General features: G+C 27.2%; 1 protein-coding gene across 1 annotated transcript; it reads left to right on the forward strand.

The window, feature by feature from the left end:
- Window positions 1–910: 910 nt before the first annotated feature.
- On the forward strand, window positions 911–24,366 carry LOC107453470 (nuclear factor NF-kappa-B p100 subunit). Its single transcript, XM_071185737.1, has 14 exons — window positions 911–1,259; window positions 4,252–4,506; window positions 6,042–6,142; window positions 6,818–6,969; window positions 7,728–7,807; window positions 9,844–10,011; window positions 11,592–11,696; window positions 13,115–13,197; window positions 15,029–15,155; window positions 15,443–15,592; window positions 17,049–17,343; window positions 20,195–20,303; window positions 22,403–22,628; window positions 24,230–24,366. Exons 2-14 carry the CDS (start codon window positions 4,299–4,301, stop codon window positions 24,364–24,366), a joined length of 1,941 nt encoding a protein of 646 aa, XP_071041838.1. The 5' UTR covers window positions 911–1,259; window positions 4,252–4,298.
- The last annotated feature ends 83 nt before the right edge of the window (window positions 24,367–24,449 follow it).

Genomic DNA, 24,449 nt, shown 5'->3' on the forward strand with positions numbered 1-24,449 from the left:
AATTAATTTAATAATGGTCAGAACTTTAATGAATTGTAGGCATACAAATTTATATCTCATTTTAAATTACAGTCTACAAAATTTTCACGAAAGCTACTGATTAGTTACTGAGTAATAAAATTTCAAAAAAAGTCATATTTGTAAAATGTTATTTCCTAAAACCGATTTTTTTTCCCACCGTTTCGGCTGGAATTGTGAATTTTGCCCTTTAAAATAACCTAGCTAAAACTAATGTAAAAATAAGTGTTCTTTACAGCTCCAAGTTTTTCTTGCATTATTTAGCTAAATAATTTTCTAAAAAAAATATTTTTTTTTTAAATGTGAAACAAATTATTTGGGATAGAATTATTTTTGGATAAATGAATTTTATAGAATTACATATTCCCTTTAACTTTTACGCTGTAACTTAAAACAATAAGTATATTCGTATTAATTACAAATTAGTATTATTATTACAAATTAATGTTTTTATTGTCTATCACCACGTTAATATAATTATTACTTGAATTTTTCCCATTGTTAATTAATTTAAATTGTGATAATAAACTAAGAAGTTCAATGATAAACTAAATTTAAATTGTTTAGAAAAAAATTCTTTGTTTGAATTAATAATATGTGAAAAAATACATAAATAAATAATAAAGATTTTTTATTTCAATTTCTCTGCTTTAGTATTTTTTTATCTTAAAGTTAACAACAAATTAACAAACAAATTGTTAGCATAAAATAACATAAATACCATTTTTGTTTTGAATTTATGCATTATATATAACTATAAGAACATAAAAACATGATTTTTCTCCCAGGTTAAAAATTTTCAAACGAAACCAATAAGCAAACCGAAACTTTAGCGAGGACGGGACAGAGCTGTGATTGGTTAGAGTACATCACGAGATACAGTGAAAATATCAAATGTAAACAAACATTTTATTATGAAGATGCACGCAGGCTCGGGAACGGTAAATTCCCCTTTTTCCAAATAATCTTTCAATACATTTTGATAAGCTAACTTTGTAGAAATATAAGATATAATTCTCAACTTAGAAGATATTCTTTGGAGCAAAGAATTCATAAAATAATTTACTTTTAAATAACCGTCTCAAAAGATTACTAGTTTGTTTATAAGGCCTAATATTATTTTATTTATAAGTGTTGCTCTCTGAGGATGAAAATGTGATATGTATATTTAAAATTGAAAAAGTTATGATCACGAAAATTAGCTATTTATAACTGGTCTTCATATGTATACTAATTTCACAGTAAGTTTGTTTCTATTCACTTTTTATTTTCCCTTTGCTGACACTTAATATTGATACCCTCTCTATTCACGTTCTTGTTAGTATACATGCATTCGAACTTCATTGTATGAATGTAAGGAATACGAAAGTAGCACCAAAACAGATAGAGACAAACACAATTTTTTCTCAAAATAATATTTTACTATTTGTTATAATTTATTAATCATCACTCTTCGTATGAATTATGGAGTCAAAAGAAAAAATTAAGATTGGATTAAAAGTTTGAAAAAAAATTAATCACTAACTTTGGAGAAGAAAAAAATTTATAAATCAAAGAAATTTTTCTCGCGAATTGCTTTTTCGAGAGAAAAAAAACTTTGTCTGCTGCTGTTTTTTGACAATTTATTTATTTACATTTTGTCAATGGCATGTGAAAAACTAAAAAAAAAAAATACCTATATATAGCATAAAAAAAGGCATAATTCAAAACCCCAACATTTTTTTACTTAAGTTTTTTTGGATGTAGAAATAACTTATTGGAGCCTTGGGGATGTAGTTAGTGTATAAACCGGTACCATATTGAAAAAACTCCTAACTTATTTTATTAGCCACTTCCATTATTCAAGGTGTTATTGCCAAATTTCAATATTGCTTTTGTTGCTTCGATATTAGTGAGATTGTCTTTATGTTTTTTTGTAGAAATTTTGCACAGACAATTGCATTTTCAAGACAGACAATTGGCAAGTCAATAAAAATTTGGAAGAAACCAGGTCTGCAGTATGTGGTAATATTTGAAGGGTTCCAAATGCTTTTTTTTAAAAATTTTGATCATAAATATAATAATATAATTTTCGATCTTGAAATATTTAAGAGGGGTGTGGACCCCTCACAACTGCGTCTTTAGAAATATCACTTTCTGTACGCAATAAATCATCATTATAAATTGAATTTTCAGGCGATATTTCCGTATCGAGATCTGTCGCGCCAACTACAATCGCCACGGTGCCAAATAGATTTTAAACTTGCGAATTTTTTTTTTAAAAAAAACATGCACATTTGTTTGCCTAGGGGCGGCTATGAGTTATACCTTTCGAGTTGGTCCCTTTCTGTGATGTTATTTTAGTTTATCGCGGGCCACTGCCCGAAAGTTTCCAAGGCTTGGCGATTATTCTGCCACAGCTCACAATACGGAAATCTCCCCAATTTTCACATAGCAATGATGTAAAAAGTGCTATTTTAAAAGGAATGAATTCGTGTGTACAGGGGTCTGTCTATGTTTTTCTGAGAGGTAACTATTTTGTTAAAATTTAGACATACTTTGTAAAAATTAAAAATTATGTTAAAAAATCAAAACATAAATATGGTAAAAATATGGATTTATTGTTTTCTTACGGGATTCAAAAGTAAAATTTTAAGAAATTTTTTTGTGTGAATTTCCTAAAGTTGAATTTGTGAAGGTAGTAAATTTGGCCTGGACGGACCCCTAATGTATATCAAGTAAATCTTCATTTTGATCTACCACTATCAAAATGAGCCAATCTACCACTAAATTGTTAAAAAATATGCAATTTCTTGATTACAGATATAAATTATGGGCTTTAAATTCTTATTTTTATTGTTGTGTCACATTTTATCTCAAGGAGATAAAAGCTAATCATGAAATAATTGTGTTACCAGTTATTCTTTCTTTCAGGGCCCACACGGTCATTAAAATAAATTAAAAAATTATGTCTAAAAAAAGAAAATAAATTCTTTTTTAATAAATTTGCATTCACCACCACAATTTTTCCAAATAAATATATTTAGTAGCTAACTCCATAGATTTAATTTTAAAATGAAAGCTAACAAATAAGAAATTTATTACAATATGGATCATGTTTTAAATTTTTTAAAAACTATATAAACTCACTCCTTTCTTTGTTTATTTGAAAGAAAGATCATCTCTAATCTTAGTCGGATTTGGGAGGAACCATATTAAGTTTAATTTCTGTCTTTAAAAGCGTATTTCTATCAAGGCAAACAAAACTTTAAAAAATTTTAATACGTACGAGGTAAATGGAGAAAAAAAATATATTATTTCCAGGAATGGCATACTTGATAAAACAATTTCACTTATTGAAGCCAAATATCTAAATAGGAGCACACTTCCTTTCTCTTTCTCTAGAGATAAAAGAAAACTTACTACCACTTTCTATTTAATTTATTAATTTGGGGTTAAGATTTACTTCATCACTCCGATTAATAACGTGAATAACGTAAAAAATCTTGCCACCACTTTCTATTTATCTGGGGTAAGATTTATTTATCCATATATATGTAGGGAAGTAAAAAGAGTTGCATTTGCTTATTGGTGATTGATTCCTTGCTTTGGTGTTTAAAAAAAATTTGACGAAAGATTTGATTAAGTCAAAATATAAATAAGATTTTTTGTGCAATTTCTTAGTATTTAAATCAACAGCACCAGTTGATAGAACTAAAATAAATTAAAAATATTTTAGGATATGCATTTTAAGAGTTTAGGTCAAGTTTTGGTCACTTTCACACTCCCTACTCCCTTTTCATTCTACCCTAGGCTGTAAATTAATTTAATGTAATCTAAGTCTGTATAGTGGAACTTGCTATTTCATTTGGCATGAACAGATGCCGTATGAAAATTCCTTTTTTTATTCTCAGCTTTTCATGAGAAAATAATTTTCTGAGGTGAAATAATGAATATTTTAATATTTTTATTCTTGCACTAGAAATAAAATATAATAACTCTAAAATGTTTTTTTTTTTAATTAATTGTTGCAACTATAAAAATTTACTGTCATTTAATCACTTAAATTTCTAATCTGACGATCATCAATAACAGAAAAATGGAGTAATGTTAAATTTTACTTTATAATATTGTAATAATTTAAAAAAGCCAATTTTATGGTTACATTTAGAGATGCTGAGAATAATAGGGACAAAATTATTAACCTAGTAACATTTTTCTAGTTGCATACTTAATATTTAACTTTTTTTTCAGGCTTACAGTCATTTTCACATGCATACAGTTAGATAAACCATCACATCATGACTACTAACAGTGTTATAGTGACTACAAATGGCTATCAGCATCATTATGAATTATTAAATGGCAATGAACTTCTGTCGCTGTCTCCAGTTGAAATTGAGTACCAGTCTGAGAATTCCTCTTCATTATCATATACTGATCTATCGTGTTCAACAAGTATGGACATTCCAAGTCCATCTACTGCATCTTTGAGCTCTACAGCTTCTAGTAAGTATTTCATTGCTTCTTAGATAATTAAGTGCAAGACATTTCACACCATTCTTATAGGAAGTTCCAATTAAAACATTTCTTAAATTAAAATGCTTACCTCAGAGCTGTAGTGAGGATGAGTTTTGGATAAAAGGAGTCGTGCAGACACTAAACACATCTGACTCCAGTTTTTGTTGGACAGTTTAAATTTCAATTTTTTTTTGTGTGATATACAAATTAAGAAGACAAAGGAAGCCATGTATGAACTTTCACTAAGAATGAAATTATTCTCAGAACAGTCTGACTGCAGACATTGCATCTGATTCTCTGTCTTCCTACGTTATGTTAGATTTTGAGAACTATTTAGTTAATGTTGAAAAGGGTACAGCAAAGCGAATGAAAATAAAAAACCAAGAGCCTTTATCTATGAAAATGGGGGGAATACAAACAAGGTTTCTATGCAGCCCTTACATAAATAAAAAAAAATAAGATTGTTCTTGCTAGACAACTCTTTTAGAACTTATACAAATCTATCCTGAGAAGTTAAAATAAGTAGCCCTATTAGTAACAGCTTTTCCACACTCTCAAGTTAGTGCGAAAAGACTTATCAGCTCTGAAGTTTATCAAATCAGATCTACGATCCCCTTTCAAAACGGATCTACATACTTCTATCAAAGAAGATCTTGCTGAAGTTATACTGTTTCTTAGAAATTACTAATGCCAGTTTTTTGCATTTCTAATTAATATAAATAATCTGCTGTGTCATAAATTTTTTTTCTGTAGCATATAATATTTATTTTATATTTAAAGAAATTTTTTAACACATGCTTGTATGTATGTGTTTTATATGAGGAAATTGGAGTCTTTAAGTTTAGAAATCCATAAGTCTGAATCGATCATTTTCCCCACCGACTCCACAGCCCTTGATTTGTCTAAAATATTGACTTAATAGTATTAACTTCTTCTATAAAGCTAGGCAACATGAATAAAAGTGCAAACAAAATCACAAAAACATAGTAAAAATATTTTAGTTTCAGTTCCATAAGGAAACCCTTCTTCAGCATAGAAATGCAGAATGGGAGGCAAATAGAAGATCTATGTAACATAATTCTATAAACAATAATTCTCCATATACCTCATTACCAACCAAGCAAAAATTGATGAATTTGCTTGACAACTGCCTTTTTTATTTAGTTTATAGACTAACTTCATTATTTTTTAAACAATTTAAATTGAGCTTTATATTAGGGTTTTTGAAAACCCAAATTGTTAATTTCTTTACATATTTGTCTTCCATTTATTTAAGTTTCTGTGCCTGTTATTTCTTACATATAAATTTTGGATGGAATTCTCTACAAAATTTAGTATTTCATTCTGTTCAAAAGCTTTAATGTTAAAAATATTAAGAAAGAAAAAAAATTTCATGTTTGTTTAGCTATATATTGTATTAAATTTCTTGCTGTCTGGTTTGCAAGCTTTGTCAATTGAAATTCTACCTTACTTCCTGTTTAAATTATCTAAACCTGTTTAACATTATCCCATGTATGTTTTAGATTATCCTGAATTAACCATAGAGGAAGAGTTAAAAGATCAGCTTCGTTTTCGTTATAAGAGTGAAAAAGGCTGTCACGGAGGTTTAAAACCAATTATCAAAGTAAGGTTTTTATTGTTTATTTCCTGATACTTATTTTATAGATGTTAACGATTTATAAGACTAGGTAGACTCATCCAAACGGGACTTTTTTTATGGGCAGTGCATCTGTTAGTATTTATTTATTTATTTGAAATACTCAATTTAATTTAAATCATTTTCTTTAGTGGACTGTTGATTACTATTTAAGAAAACATTGAACTAAGCTTGTATTTTAAGAGTCTTTTATATAACAAAGTATTTATTAGATTTAACTGCAAGGGCAGAATTATGTGTAAATTCAGCAATCACAACAAGTAATGGATGTTATAATGTTTAAAAAAATACATATGTATATTTTTAGCAAAAGTAATGACACAATATTGTTAAAAAAATATTGTAAGATATTTTCTTTTTAGTTGTCACTTCTTACAGTAAAAAATTGCTTACACTAATTCTTATTGATCAAAATATAAAACAAATGGAAGTGTCAAAATAAGGATTGGGTATTATTAGTGCTATGTCAAAAACAAAATAAAGGAAATCTATCTACCTATTCCTTAAATTAAAGTGAAATTAAGAATTTCTAGCTACTTCATGAAACATTTGTTTGCCATTCCTTAAAATATTTCTCTGTTTTTATTTATTAAATATACTTTTTATATCTTTTCAAAATTTTATTGTTAATACATTTTTCAGTTACATAAATATGAAAGTTATCAAAACATATGGATTAAAGTTACCCTTTATACTTGCGGAAATAATCCAACATTACATGTTTTGGAACTTGATGGGAAAGATTGCAAGGATGGAGTTGGTTGGAAGCAACTTTCTAAGGATTTCATAGCAAAGTAACTAATTTAATATTTATTTATTTTTTGAAAAAAAGCTATTTTCTGATATTTATTGTATTATTAACTATGTTTTAATTAACTAAGTTATGTCAACTTACTGTAAAACAACAAACCAAATACAATCTCTAATTTCAATTTTGCCAAATCAAACCTGTTAAAAGGTTATAATGCTGAGTACTCATTTGTCTGACCATCTGCTTAATGATACTTCAATAATTGCTGTGAAGTTCCATATAATGATACTTCTATAAACAAAAAATTTTATGTGGTTTAAAAACTCATAATTTTTTAAAAATTTTAAGTATTTAAAGTTAAACTTAGTCACAAAACGTGTTTGTGTAATTATGAACATATTTAATTAATAAATAATTATAAACATTTAATATTTTGTTGCAATTAATAAAACAAGTATGGAAAACGGATTTTCTAACTCTTATTATATTTCTTAAAACCTCTTCAGAGGCATAAGTGCGGAGCTTTGCTCTAGCACTGTTGTTGCATACTTTGAAACTCATAGTTTTATGACTATATACAAATTTAAAGTAAAGGTGTGAAGTTAACATTTTAATAAATATAAAAATTTTGTAAACAAGAGGCAAACATTATTGCTGTCTCTTGTTTAGTAAATTGGGGTTTCCATTTACAAGTTTTTTTGTAAAATGAAACTCTTACTATTTGGACTATTAATTAATGACTTATTATTCTAAATTTGATAAAAAATTTCATTTTATAAGTTATAATAATTATTGTTTCAGATTCTCTTCCCTGTCTATATGTATGAGAAAAAAAGATGAAGTTTCTGAATTATTGAAAGGAAGAATAAAACAGAAATATAGTAAGTTGTAAACAATAGATATGTGTGCTGAGCAAAAAAAAAGTAGGCAGTGAATGATATTTGATCTTTCTGTTCTACTCTGACTGAACTTTCTCATGCTAAATCGAAATCTTTCAGGAATATACCAAAAATAATTATTACAGACCATACTTTATGTTACCTTCTCAGGCACTAAAACATACTTTTTTTGGCCCTAAAAATGTAGGGAATAGATATAATCTATGAAATGAGGTCCTAATAGTTTAGTCAAAAAAGTAGTCTTAATTTTTTAGTCTCATTATATTAATCTCAATTTTTACTTACAGTTCAAAGATATTTGAAAGTGACAATCAAATAATTAGATTAAAAATTATTTGAAAGAATCTTATTTTTTTAGGGTAAATCATATTTTTATTTGGTATTTTATTTCACCTTATCTATAATTTTTTTACCTCTGGTATATAACCACAATTATTATAAGGAACATAATTTGCTGAAAATCAGAAAATATTGTCAAAATTATTAATTATTTTATTACTTATCTAAACAGTCAAATACAGGAACTTTTTGCTTTTAGTATATTATCAAAACAAATCTGTTTCTCGGTTATTTAACTAAGCAACACTGCTCAAAAGGAAACATTTAATGTAAAATGGTGAGAAAGAAAATCTTGATTAATTTTAAATTCTGTGGAGCATGCTATATTTTTTTGCATTATGTATTTTATTATTGATTTCATTATTACAGTACAGTTTTGTTACACAATATAATTTGAAAAATAATTACTGAAACACACTTATTTTACTAAATCATGTTATTTTTTATTTCAGTTATTAAAGCCTCTAATGTTTATCTTTTATAGTTTGGATTATAAGAAATGAAAGTCTATAATTATTTTGAAAGAGTCCCATTTACTAATGCTTTACTTTTTAATAGTTACTTTTATCTATTCATTCCAGTTTGCTCTGCTCCTTGCTCACTATTGTTCACTAATGCATAAAATATCTCAAAAGCTAATGTCTTCATCAGTAACATTTATGTATCAAAATGTCACTTGAACATTTTTTTTTTTTTTAAATGTGTAAAATGTAATATTTTTTCATTGAATGATTTTTGTATTATAAGAATGAGAAGCATCTTATGACCCTATTTTCACAAAAGAAAAGAAAGGATCCCAGCAAGAAGACCTCAATTTAATGCTTATTTTAGCTTCATAAAATAATTAGATCTTTTATAATTTTATAGAATTGAAACTTTTCACGAAAAGTCCAGGCAACCTCCTAATTTATTAGAATTTGTGCCAAAAACTATTATTTCTTGATGATGCCTTTAAAAATTCTAAATATGACCCCTTCATTGTCAACATGGCATCTCACAGGTTTGGCTTTTTCGTGCTCGTTTGGGCAATGTCGCTTGCTATGTGGCTAAGAGAAAAATTGCATCATTGAAATTGAATTTGTCGCTACTTACACGTCTCTTTAAATCTTGTGATTATTTTTGTATTTCTGAATATTGCTGAGAGATGGTGCAACTCGCCCTATTTTCTTTACAATTTTCTCTGAGAGATTTCCCACCTTTAATTGAAATCAAAATCATTTTGTAGTTTCTGTAATTTTGCTTTCATTACTATTACTGTTGAGTGTCAAAATAGCTATGATGTATAAGGTTGGAAAGTTATTTAGGTTGAAAAATTATTAAGGTAAGGTTGGAACAATGTTTTTCAAGATATTTTTTGTCTAATTTTAATAATTATTTTATGTAGTATGTCTTAAATGCCTTAAAGCAATAGAGTTAAGAGTTTTGAATGCATTACAGGGAAAACTGGAGATCAATGGATGGGACATCATATATTTCAACACCAATAGGTCAAGCAAAAAAACTGCTTCCGGACAAAAATATTTTGCTTTTTCGAATTTAGAATGAAACACATATTAATTTTTAGCAATTAAAAAGAATGCTTTTTTTGAGTCGGGAATTCTAATAAAAATCCAACAGAAAAGGTGTCAGTTATGTTTTGAAATGTATGACTCTTGATCAAACTGACTTTATCTTTTTAGAGGAACAAAAAAGAAGAATAAGTGACAAGGAAATAGAAAAAGAAATCCAAGAAAAAATGAAAACATTCAATTTAAATAGTGGTTTGCTTTATTTTGAAGCATTTTATGACAAAGATGAAAAACAACGTGTATGTGAAGGAATCTTTTCACAACCAGTTTACAATCAAAGTAAGTATAGTTCAGAACCGGCTTTATTTTATAATATTTTAAATCAGACTCTGAGTACCATATGTCATGTGGTAATAATTTTTTTGAAACAAAGATATATTAACCTGTTAAGAAATGTCTAAGTAACATACCTTAACATTTTTGCATAAATTATTCATTAATCTCAATTTTTACTTTATTTTACATCTGCCTGCTTTGTGTGTTGTTCTTAATTAGCAAATTACTTGTATAATGTATGAAGACAAACCGACATTATTTGATAAAGTGATCTATACCAAAATTTTAATTTTATTTAAGACACTGAAAACGAAATTTTAATTATTTTATTGTAAAACAATAACATTTTTATAACTTTAACTGTTTTACTAAAAAAATTGTTTTCAGAAAAAATAACTTTGGTTTTTGTAGAAAATTTAATTGGAGATTTAAAAAGTTTATTTTTATTAGATTCTTTTAATATTTTCTTTATATATAAGTTAATAAATTTTAATATAAATAACCATGCCACAAATTGTCATTTGGTGAGTCTAAAAATGTACATCTATGATAAATTGTGGTGTGAGTCTTTTGGGGTCTGGTACATTGTACTGGCCCTCCTTTGCCTGACAGCTCAGTTCTCTGACAGGCGTTCTTACTCAACAACTCATTTGTTTGATAATGCATTTGCTTAACAAAAAAATTTACTAAATCTCTAACCGATTGTCAGGTGTAACTAATGGGATTAATCATTAATTTTTGAAAAATACTGATTTTGAACTTTTAAGTACAACTCTCTATTGCTGCCACCTTCCCCCCCTTGTTGGGGCATCTCATCTGAGTATTTATGCTATATAAAAATGCTATTGTGCTATATAAATTAAAAAGGAACAAATTCAAGTACATCATGGATCAGAGGATGTCATTATTAGTAGACCTCTTTCGCCACCCATTTCCACTACAGTTGCAGATAGAAACAATTGTACAACTATGGGCTGTTTGTGTGATATCACTCACAATATTCCGTTGTAATATGATTATATTGTGGAGAATCCATTATAAACAAGAGTCCAAAAAGGCAAATAAAAATGTCGAGAGAAAAAATTTGAAAAAAGGATTAAAAAATGAAAAAGAAAAAATTAAAATACAAGACGACTTAAAAAAACGTAATAAAAAATTTATATACAAAAAGCATTTTAAAACAAAAAAAATTAAAAAGAAGTGAAAAACAAAAGTAATAATAAAAAAACTTTTTATGCTGCCAATAATTAACTACAGTCCTTAAAAAATCAGAGAGAAAGATCTGCGACATAAACAGTCATTAAATATCGCTTGCACTTTCCTAATGTAAGTAGCCCAGCCTTATTTAAAAGGTTAATCAGTTGCCAACAGAAAATACTCATTTCCTTACATGACAGCCCTGCCATGCGAACGGGGAGATGTAAATTGTTGCTCTAGTTAAAAAGAAATTGTTGGAAAAATAAGTTGTCAGGCAAACATGCGTGTTCGAAACAGGGTCAGGCATTTAAGTTGCAGAGCAAGATGACCAGATTCGTTCTTTTGAAGCTGATAATTTCTATAAAAAAAAATTTTTTTTTTTTTAGAATGTACCCTTGCTGGAGAATTAAAGATAACACGATTGTCTAATTACTCTGGAACAACAAAAGGAAATGAAGATATGATATTGCTGTGTGAAAAAATCCGTAAAGGTATTATTCTTAACTTATTTCCTTTTTCATGTGTTGTCTTAGATTTTAAAAATTGCCACACAAATACAAATTATTTATGCTCACAGTAACACTTTTGTAAAACCTCTGCTTTTTTGTATTAATTTAAAAACTTCAAAATACTTTTGCTTCTTTGTGATGCATTGTCAGAAATTAGTTATTTTATCCTATTCATGCAAAGTTTTTGATAATATTTTTATATTTTGTTGATAATATATATAGAGAGGGAGAGAGGAAGAGAAAATTTTATTAGTGCACATATGTGAAATGGGATTTTGTTTTTTAAAAAAAAGTGCTTAAATTATTTTATGATGGCTTAAAAAGTGCTTATTTATCGTTGAAAAATTTTGTTGTGCACGCTGGGTGAAAATCAGGGTTGTGGTGATTTAAATGAACTGATTTTAAATAAAATCATTGAAAATAAATTCACAAAAAAATTGGTTTTTGTTATAGTTGAATAAAATTATTTATTCAACTACAAAAAAAAAATTTAAATTGAAAAATATTGAACATCAGAAACTGCATACATATTTATTCTGTTAAATTTATGTTACTAGCTAATATCTTTATATTTGAGAATAAATTGAAAATATTATAGATTTATCTGTTATCAGCACCAATGATTTCTTGCTTATTTTAAATTAAAATAAATTTTATGTTGTTAAAGGAATATAGTAAATTTTAGACAGAAGTTGCAAACTTTACCTCTTTCATTTTCATTCACATTGCTGCAGCACATAAAGACAAATATTTCATTCAAAATTCTCTTTATTCTTACCCTTGTGTATAGACATAAACATATAAAAAAAACTTATATTAGTTTATTTTTCTGCTAATTGTAGATAAGTATGTTATAGGAGGAGAAGATGACTAACTTTATTCAAAAATAAAATATTAATAAGTTGTACAACAGATAAAGTGTGACTAACTATAAAAACTAAGAGTTTTAATTAAGAAAGGTATAAATTGTTTACTAGTCTGTTTTAATACTGAACACCTAACTTAATACATAATGCTTAACTTTTTGTCAAAAAAAATTAATCATTAACATCTCTATGAGCATCTCTATGAGTCTGAACATCTCTATTAAACATCACAAGACACAGATTTTTGTATAAAATCATCTATGAATAAAATCATGTGTATTTTGTGACTGTGTTGAACATTGTAGAAATGTGAAATAATTTCTCTATGGTAACGGGGAAGACAGCCAAGTTGAATTTCAGCGGACTTGTAAAGGTCTTATTGTGTTCTATTGACACGTGATTAAGTAAATTCAGCTTTTTTTTCTTAGAAATGAGCTTTAACCTTTTTGGATTGTCTGTATTTCGAACTGTCATAGTCATTGCTACTTTATAAATTACATATGATATATTATTTATTATTGGTGTATTTTTTAGATGACATTGAAATCATTTTTTCCTGTAAGAATATGAATTGGGAAGAAAAAGCGCCATTTAATCCTGCTGATGTCCATCATCAGGTTAATATAAATATTTAGAAAATAAATTGAAGTTGTTTGCTTTATTTATTAATTTAAGACATTTATTTTGTAATTTTTGTTTTAAGAATTTAAAAATAAAATTATTTTCTTGTCTGCAAAGTAAAAGATACAATAATCATTTTTTTATCCTCTGTTGGACAACCTGTTAAAAAAAATTTATTTATTATCAGACATTTTGTAATTCTATTACTATCTTTTATTTTATTTTGTCACAAAAATACAAGCATTTATGGTGTTATTAGAAAATATTTTTGTTTCTGCTTTCAAAAACATCTCTAAGGATGTCAAATTGGAGAAAAATTTTACTGAATTATTCTCCTTTATTTTCTTGAACTATTAAATGATCTGTCACAATAAGCAACTGAATTTAATCATTAATTTTGTTCTATTCGAGGTTCTATCCATGTCTGAAAAATCTCTAATTGTCAGAAAACTTGGTTTTGGTAACAAAAAAAAAATCAGAGAAAATAGAATTTTTCATTTAAAACATGGAAAAATCCTGCAACAAACCTAATAAATAACTGCTCTTAAAATTTACGGTAATATCATTTAGCCAGTGTAGTTCAGCACAAATAAAACAAACTTTCATTTCTATTATTTTTTGTAAAAAGCCCTTTCTTGTTTCAAGCTTTTTTCTTATATAAAGGTATGTGATTTCTCTAAGAATTAAAGTTATTCCTGGAATCTCTAGATTGTTGATTCATAGACTTCTGCATATTTAAAATCTAAATTTCAATTACGAAACTTCCACAAAATTTTGCTGATGAGGCATTTTTTCCTTATTTTTTTACCGCCCTTTGAGTAATCACTTTCAAATTCGCTGGATGGGCGAGGATTCCCTCATATTTTCATGCGATATTTAAACTATTACTTTTAATTTTCTTTTATTGACGGTTATTACTTTTAATTCTCGTATGGTTTTTAAAATCTTGCTATTTTTTAATTTCATTGTAAATCTGTGTGGTTTCATAGTCGAAAAGATTTTGGCTGTTATCGTCTCTAATTTCACTATTTTTGAAATCCTGTTTTTTTAATGAAATTATAAATTGTAAAATACAAATAAAGGAGGAATATGCTTTTTTTTAAAGATAATAACATTTCATTATATATTTAATTATATGATAATATTTCATTATATATTTAAATATATAATTTTTATATTTTGCTGTTAAAAAATTTATTTTAATTCGAAACTTCTTTTTTTTTTTTTGTCTTTCTCCCTATAAATTTTATAATTTTTATTTTTGTGCATAAAATGATTGAATAATTTAAAATTCATATTGATCAGAAGTAATCCATGTATAAAAAAAAAATTGTGTTAAAAAATGGATTATACATTAAAGAAAAATTCTTTCACATGAAAGTGAAAAATTGCACAAAAAAGTAAAAGTTTTAAAAAAAAGTTAAAGCCAAAGACCAAGTAAAAGAGGTTTACATTAAGTATGACATCTTAGAAAGTATTTTTTTTTCCTTTTGCATAGCATATAAGTAAGGATATGTCCTAAAGAAAATAATTAATATTAAGGAAATGAACTTATCTATAAAAAGAGATTTTTATGAAACAAAATCTTGAAGTTGTTTGTCAAAATAAGAAGTTTCACCCAAAATATGCTTAATATTTAGACTGCTGACTTTAAAAATGCTATTGACCATATGAATCTCAACTTCTAACAGTACCTACATGATTTTCTTTATTCCATACAATATACTTTTGTTACTTATACGTAATGAAATTACTTAATATTAGGAAAACTTGTTGTAATAATGTCTCTGTATTTATTTATATTCATTTACCTCTCATATATTATAGGTTGCTATTCCTTTCAAAACACCAAAATTTCCACAAAATGTAGAACAAGAAGTAGATATTAGACTATGTAGAAAATCTGATGGAAAAACTGGGGAGCCAAGGACATTTCTTTATAGGCAAAGTGATGGTAAGTACAGTGCCCCCCCCCCCCAAAGAAGAAGTACCTTAGCAATTCTTCATCTAATGATTGGATTGTCAGGTACTAAAATTCAATCTTAATGGTTTGAGATGGTGACCTTAAATATGTTCATTAATTAGATAATATTTTAAGTTAACGAAATTTGATTAAATAATTTACTATTTCTGAAAGTACTCTTTCATAAAATGCTTCTCTATGATTGTTTAAATGCAGAATGGTTTATCTTTAAAGCAGTATGCTTGTTTGTAGTAGTTAAAAAACATGATTTTTTTTAGATTATGATGATGAGTTACCTTCGAAGCGTAAAAGGCCAAACCCTCCTGATGATGTTCCCATGACAATATCAGAAATCCAGAGTGAAGCATGTACAAGTACTGTGTCTGATTACGACAATATACCGAATTTGAGTGAATTGGACTTGGATAGTTAGTTATTACTTCATTACTCAAATTTTGTTAATGAATTTTTTAAAAAAATGTCTATTTAAATTCAGCATCTAATGTTTTTTTTCGTTTCTTACATAAATCAAAAAGTATTTCTAAATAATTCTTAAAAATTGAATTTATGAAAAGTGACATTTTTAGTTTTGTATAACTTACGTGTCTTGAGAAGCATCTAAAAATTTAATAATATCTATCTGCTTGGATTGTAATTTTTTTTAATACTCCTAATAAAGATTAATCTTTCTCCCAAAATCTTCAAGGTCTTATAATTTTATTTTTCAAACCCCTGAACATTCCTCCTCGCATTTCTCAGCTTTCCCTTTAGTGCATTTAAATTTTTTTGAAACATTCTAGTGGAATTTTTTAAAAAAGGGAGGGAAGATGTGTGACATCTAGGTTTTTTATGTAGTAATAAGAACTAATTGTCGTTTGTTTTGATCCTTAAGAGAACGCTTTATTCCCCTCTCCATGATACCCCTTTAATGCTTTTTAAATTGGAGAATTCTTGCTTCATAGTTTCTTAGCTATTTGATATTTTGAAGGAAAAAAAATTTCTTCTGAAACTTCATATTTTACTCTAACTCTGTGTGAGCTTTATTTTATTACTATAAATTTTAAATTATCACTGGAGGGAGTATAATATAACATAATGGGGAACATAATATATTATTAATAGGAGATGAAGTACCCTCTAGAAATCCATTTTTTATCAAAATTAATTCAGCTACTCCTCATTTTTGAGTTTATATAAAATAGCTATACATTTCAAGCCTCCAAAAGAAATAATTAACAATTGTTTTCTTCAATTATAATATATGTTATAGGACGAGTAAACTGAAAAAAAATGCTGAAAGATAATGCCAAAAGTTTGTAAACCACAGTTTTCAATTGTATATTTTTGATTGGGTTAAATGTAGTTCTCCTCTTTTACTTAAATAATTTTTTAATTATTATCGCCACTGAATTTTAGATGCTGAATGGATTTTTTTTAAATTATTAGATTTTTAAAGCTTAAACAGGCTCATAAAATTAGCTTTAAGAAATAAAAAGAAATCTGATAAGATGTGAATAACTGTACCTCAATAGCTCTATTATAGATTGACTAATAGTTGATATTTTCTGTATCTTAAAAATTTTCATTTCTGTTAATTTTTGTAAACTAGTTTTTTTTTCTACGACTTTCAATAAAAGGGTTTTTATTTTAAATTGAGTAAATAAAAATTTCATTTTAGTTAAGTTTGTATCTTAGATAAGATATTTATCCAGCATTATATATTCAGCAAGAATAGTTTATACAAAGATATTTAATTTTTAATTGTTTTTTTCTTTTTGACAAAATTGTTTTTCTACCAGCTGCTCCAACATAACCAATTGCTAAACTGCAATTTTGAGATTTATTTCTACCATTTATTAACTTATTATTTCTCCTTTTTTCCAGGTCTTTTAAAGCTCATGGAAACTTGTGATGGCTCTGAAAATGAGGACTATAGATTGCCATTTGATCAGGTGACTGCAGAAGGTATCCTAAACATGGCATCTCTAAATCTTAGTGAAAACTCTCACGTGAAGAAAGAAAAAGCAGATCAGGAATGGACAATTAGTAATACTAGCTGCTCTGAAGTTGAGCCGGCTCAAATGCTGAAGAGTGGTCTAATTGATCTCCTAAGGAGTAGCAAAACATTTTTAAGATTTTTACCAGCTCTATTGTCTATGAAAGATGAAAATGGAAATACGTAAGATTTACTAAATCTTCATTTTACGCTTGTTTTTTCAAAATTCTGTAATCACATTAAAAAAAAAAAACATATCAAACGCTTTTTTGCAAATTATATGCTATTCTCATAACTGACCTGAGTTTGCAACAGTTACTCATGACTGTTGGGTCAAGTTTAGCCTATCTTAAACCAGCGATTTCTATTATTTATTCTGAAAATGGTGCAAATCGTCAATATGGGAAAACGCCACAGTTTTGAAAAAATGAAAAGCATTTTGGTTAATTTTTTAATATTTAAAAACTTAACTTCTGTGCTTCATTGTCTGGGCTCATAAAAATTTGCAAAAAATGGGAATAAAACATTGATTTTGATAATTTTCATTTAGGTGGGAAAATGTAGGCAAATTGGCGTTTTTTTAAAAAAGTTAAATAGCTTATAAAATATTTTTGTTATTGGTCTGTATGAGGATATATACAGTATAAAATTATAGCTTTGCTTTAAGAATAAGGCACTTAAACTATGGCTTTTTTATTTTCCTTTGAGAAAGAGCTTCAAAAAACCATGTAAAATTAGTATATTTTCAAATACATATAATTAAGTAGGATGCAATTTTTTCTTCTTAGAATTTTTCTAATTTATGGCAAGATAATTTCATTTAATTGAATCATCACAAATGTCATTTTGAGTTGAGGATTTGATTTTTTAAATGAGTAGTTCACACTTTTTTAATTTTGTATTCCCCTTTTTATACAAATTATAGTCAATGTTGGTTTGAGAGAGGTGATTAAAATGCTACCATTTTTTGGCCATTTTTGTTTACATGTGACAATTTTATAATATCCCTAAAATATTCCTGGAAAAAATATGTCATTTTTCATTTCATAAAAAACTGTCATGTAACTTAATAAATTGTTCATTCCTACCTCCTTCACCAGGATTGGCATAGGGTATGCCGTCTGAAACTCAGTGACATTGCTATGCTAACTTCTCCCTTATCTTGATTCCGAGATAGAAGCATCAAAATATTCTGTGTTCCTTAATGTTACCATTATAGAACAATGTCTTAATGGACAGAGCATTTGCCTCCCAATGAAATGCCCCAGGTGTGAATCCCAGCTGTCTCTGAATGGTGCGAATTCTGCTCTCTGCTTGCACTTAACACAGTGCTGATGTAAAGTATCTTCAGTGGTAGATGGATTATGGGTTAGAATCTATTTGCCATTGATCTAATAGTGGTCCTAATATTCCTCTTCATGTTGCACAAATGTTGCCTCTTCATGTTGCATCAAAAAGTCCTCAATGAAGACTAGATTGTCCCACTGCTTGATCCGAGAGATCCCTTGTCTTCTGGGTTGGGTTCAAAATTACAAAGCTATGGAGTTGAGCATTGATCGTTGTAAACTCAGAATCCAGTCAGCTGTTCAGCGCTGGTTATCAAATAAAATATGCTATTATACTAGAAAGGTTAGTTTTTTCTGCCTCTTTAATTTCATTTCAAAAAGAAAGAATTTCTCTTTTCTTATCTCTCAAAAAAGAATCCTCTTTGTATATAACAGTAAAAAAGGTATTTTTTCAATACCAAAAACTTGGCTGGTTGTTTTTTATCTTTAGTTAATATGGGATATTCATTTTTTATTGTTTTTGATTAATTTTCGATTTGCAAATTTATGTCCAGTTCATGGACAAAATTTAGTTATTCAAATACACTTTTATTCTTTATGAATCACTCATTAGGATTCACTTTTAAATAATTTATGAATCACTATTGAGATTTATGATTCATATCTACACATTTTATGACTAGTTTTCAAAAGTTTTGTGTAAGTGACAATTCTGGGATTTATTCCTAGTTCTACATCAGCAGTTAAAAAAATTTTTGGACTATAGAACCCCAAATCCCTCTTATCATCCAAAAAAGCAAATCTCATAAGTCATCATTGAGCAATATAGTTAATTTTTCATGATTTGCAGATTTATGTTGTTTTTAGAAACAACTTTCATCACTGCATTTTCTCCAAGTTTACAAACAACTGTTTCTGTCATACATAGTTTAATTAGATTTTTTTTAATCCTAGTTTGATCAATCTAATAATTTAACTGCAATCATATTTCTGTTGCATTTTTATTACAGTTTTTTACAGACCCGGGTTTTGCATATCACCTACAAGTCCTCACTCTTGGATACTCTTCGTCTTTTCAACAGAACCCTAAGGTTTCGCACAACAGCTTTTGAAAACCGCTGTCTTAAATAGTTATCTTATATATCTTTGGCTATGTGACTAATTTTATGAGAATTATGCAATTTTCTAAACAGTATCTCTCATGTAAAAAGAGTATTAGTTAGACTCGTTAAAAACAATTTTGTCTTAGAACTTCATTTAGTTGAATTAAAATTTTCCAAGTTATAAAGCGTAATTTGAAAAATTTGAACTCATAAAATTAAGAGTGTCTTTAGAAGAGAAGTGCAGTGAGTTTATTTTTATAAAAGTCAGTTCAGTAAGCTAAATCTTCAAAGTTACAAAATCTCATTGAATTTATAGTTTGAAGAGCTTCAGGCTATAAGTGACACTTTGAACTTGTTCAAGAAAAAGTTTTTTGTATGAAAAACACTACAATTTCCAATAGGATGTTGCTCTGTTTTGTGCTGCCATCTAGGGAAAATTTTTTAAGCTGGTAAAGCTCTTATCTAGAAAAAACAACAAAAAATAGTTTGACAGGAAAAATATCCCCTTTAGAAAAATTATTGTGTATATTGCCCCAACCCTTTTATTTCTTTTAGTTGATCTGAATATCAAGACTAACTAAACTAGTCTCAATTCTAATTTTGAGATATCTATTTTATTTAAATGTATTATTTCCTCATTTATAGGTTACTTCATTTGGTAATAATTGAAAAAAGTGAAAACTTACCTTTGGTTGTAAAAATGGTAGAAGCAGCTGCAGATGGCACCCTGAATCAAACTAATAAAGCAAAAATGGTGAATGATATAAGATTTCTCTTGTTTTTTCATAAATTTTTATTTTCATTTTATTAAGTCTGCTTAGCAAAACAAAAATGTAAATTCTTATTAATTTATTAAAAAAATTCTTAGTGTTGCAACGTTTCAATAAAACATTAAGTTTTTTTTTACAAGCATATATATATATATATATATTTGTTTAAACTTTTTAAGATTATTAGTTTCATCATGAAGATTATTGTGAGTAGATGATAGTTAACTTTTTAGTATTTTTCTTATCAAATTAATGTATATATGAACTAATAATGTTAATAATTTTTGTCACCAACCAAAATAAATAATGATCCAATTTGCACTTATTAAAATATAATCATGTAAACAAATCTGATTTTGCATTTATAGTTTGCTAAGTAAATTCTTTTTAACTCTACATTTTTCTTATAATTATTTTAATTATTATTGTTTATTATTAATCTAAGGGTGGTTAATGTTTTTCCTCTGTATATCAGGGTTCATGGTTGCTCTAATTTTCCTGATGGAAAATATTTTGTCTTGATTTTAACTTTTTGTCCTGATATTCCTGAATTTTGATTATGTTCAAAGCTTCCCATTTCTCCAAGAATACAAATGCTGATTTTTCTTTTTAAATAATTAATTTGAAGAATCGAAAGATTTGAATTTTTAATCCAGCATCTTTTCATTTTAACTAATAATGCTAGTAGAAATTTCATAATTCAATTCCTACAATTTAGAGACCTTCTACTAATTATATACATGGTTTAAGTATATTGCCTTACCCACAGTTTTTAATGTTTAAACTGTTTTGGGAATTCATTCATTTTATGAAGAAAAAAACTCAATTAAACGATTTTACTGTTTTTTATGATGATGAATTCATGAGTCATATGCTTATTTATTATTTTTAGTAAATTACGTAACAAGTCATGTTGAGTTGACTTTCGCTTTTATTGAGTGTAGTTTCACAATGATTAAGTCACTTCTTTCCTGTGTTTTTTAACAAAAAAACATTTCAATTAACATTACAGTAATCATATTATGGAATTTTTAAATAATGAATTTAGGGATCATCCACTAAATTATTCATGCACAAAAATGTTAAACGGCATTTGCATTGTGTTTTCATTTAAAGATTTTTGAAACCCTACTTTAAAATTATTTAATTTAGAAAATCTTGAACTCAAAATATATATATAACGGTATGAAAAAATATTCCCTAATTGGTACCTATTAAATACGGTGATATGATCTCTGATCTCGGGGTTTTCAATCATAACAAACGCCTTTTAACATAATATATATTTAATAACAAGAAGGATGATGATGATGGTACAGTGTTATGGAGGAAACTGATTAGAAACTAATGATTTTTCATTACTGCGCAGAGCGCCATCTATTGAGCTTTAGAAATTTTAATTAATATGGAGAAATATTATTAACAAACTTCCCCCCGATGAACTCTTAGTTCATAACAATTTAGTCATTTCATATATTAATCAAAGTTATNCGCAGAGCGCCATCTATTGAGCTTTAGAAATTAGAATTAATATGGAGAAATATTATTAACAGTACCTGTGTTTTTTTTTTGTTTTTTTTTATTGTTTCTTAATGCTACAGTACTAAAAAAATTTCCAGGCATTGATTTGAAGCAATTGAAATTTTTCAGTATTAATAAAATTATACTGGAAATTATTAAAACTTTCTGTTTGAAACAAAATAATTCTGAAATTAAAAATTGTTTATTTTATTATTGTTTTGCAATAAAATTGGCTTTTATTACATTTAAAAAGAGTGAATTGTACTTTTGTAAAAGTAGTCTGAGTTATGTATACTGTTCCAAAAAATGTCCTGATAGTGATAAAGGTTAAAAGTTTTTAAAAAAGTAAGGAATGTTATGTACAATTTTAAATTTGAAACTTCAATCCTATTTACTGAAATAATGTTAATTGTTAATATCCTACGCTAAAAAAAAATGTCGAGTGCTTTCTTTTATTTATTTATTTTTATATTGTATATTTCCTATTTATCTTTTTTAATTAAAAAGTGTGTTATATAATTTTTTGATTAAATAAATGGAGATTATATTTTTTCATATGCAGACTCCACTACACATAGCTGTCAGTAAAGGGCTTTGGAAAGTAGCAAGAATTCTACTAATGTCTGGTGCTAACCCTGATATTAAAGACAAAAATGGGAATACTTGCACTCACTTAGCTGCAATGTATAGTTTTCCATGGTGCTTAGGGGAAATATTATCTCCCTTACTAGGAATAGATAAGAAGAAAAGAAAACATCTTCCAAATGTAAATCTCTTAAATTATGAAGGTATATGTTTTTCTGATGTCCATTTTTAACATAAATCTAATGTGCCATGTATCAAATGTAGTCATTTATTAATTCACAATCACAGTTTTAATTGTATTCTTAATTATTTTTAGTACATATATGTTCAGCAAGTTATATTTTGAATGTTAAATTCTTGTTTTTTTTTCTTTCTTTTTTTCTTTTTTTTTCTGAACATATTTTTTTTTTTTTTTTTTTTTTTTTTTTTTTTTTTTTTTTTTTTTTTTTTTTTTTTTTTTNTTTTTTTTTTTTTTTTTTTTTTTTGTTTGTACACTTACATAGACATAAGAACTTAGATCAAACACTTAGATCAAACTTGAAAGTCCTAATATATGGAGTACAGCACTTTATTCATAGATCCGAATTTGTCTGCAATTTCAATGCAGTCTGACGGAAAATTTATTTTAAAAATCCAGCTTAATCTAACAAATATCTAGTAAACTTTGCAAAGTTATTTTTTAAAACAATTACATTCATGAAATTTTTATGTGTCTTAATCTTGATTTTCTTTCTATTTTAATAAGATTTTAAGTAGAATAAATTCTTTAACATATTAAGTCTATAATCAACTGGCAAATGAATAAATTTCTTTTCAAAAAATCTTTATTTTTTGCGTTTTTTGCAATGTTCTTTTATATCAGCTTTATAATTTTAATCAGAAACAAGTTTAAAGATGTTTTAAAAAGAAGTCTCTACACTTTTTCTAAATTTTTTTTTTAATTATCTGACATGAAAAATAATCTGCAGTTGTTGTGATATCTGCAACACCTGCTGCTGTACTGGGGTGTTTCTGCTACTAGACTTTGAGGCCTACTTAGAGTACCATTTCCTGAATGAATTTAATGTGATGTACACAAATATCACATTGTAAATATAGACCTTAACATTGTAATTACAGACCTTCTGCCAATTTCTTCACTAATTGACCTTTAATGCAAAAAAAAATTTTCTTTCTAATTCTAATGTAATGTTTTCTCTAATATGATGCATTTTATTCAATGTATTATATTACATATTTTATTATACTTGCTGTATTATGTAACTTTATTACTTTAATAAAATAGATCAGCCAAAAGCAGAATGTGTAAAAAGCTGTTGAACACTTTATGTCGGAAACAGAATTATTTACATCCGTTTTACATATTTATGTCCAAGTCACAGGAAACATTTTACATGCTATTAACAATTAGCTCAACAGCTAAAGTAATCTAATTCATGATTCGTTCATTACTGAAGATATTTTATGTGCAGCACTGAAGTCAGTGGAGATCAAAGATAAATCGGAAGTCGTTATGGAGAAATCTTGAGAGGAAGGCCTCGGTCCGTATTGGGCTGTCTGGCCAACTATGATAATGATAACTGAAGACAGTACAATCCAGGAGCAGAATTTTTAAGGACCAGCCATCGCTGGGATTCTAACTTGAGAGCCCTCATTGTGAGGCGGGTACACTATCATCCACTTCTGTAAAAATTTATTTGTTATATCCTAAATCTCATTAAATCAGAACTTGGAGTAAACTAGTTAAAGTTCTGTTTGTTCCTTCAAGTAAATTAGTTTTCTTTAATCTGTTTATTTTGCGTAGGTCTCTCACCTTTGCATCTCGCAGTCCAAAAGGAGTCTCAAATATGTGTGCAGCTTCTTATTAGAGCTAAAGCAGGAATCCAAAANGAAAAAATAAAGAGAACCCAATCAGCATGCCACGCCTTTATGCTTGATTGATAGCCAATGACAGGAGAGAAAATAAGAACTTGTCACTTCCCCCCCTTCAACTTGAATGACAAGTAAGAAGGAAATGAATTTTG

Source organism: Parasteatoda tepidariorum, chromosome 1 (genome assembly GCF_043381705.1).
Source record: "Parasteatoda tepidariorum isolate YZ-2023 chromosome 1, CAS_Ptep_4.0, whole genome shotgun sequence".
NCBI lineage: Eukaryota > Metazoa > Arthropoda > Arachnida > Araneae > Theridiidae > Parasteatoda > Parasteatoda tepidariorum.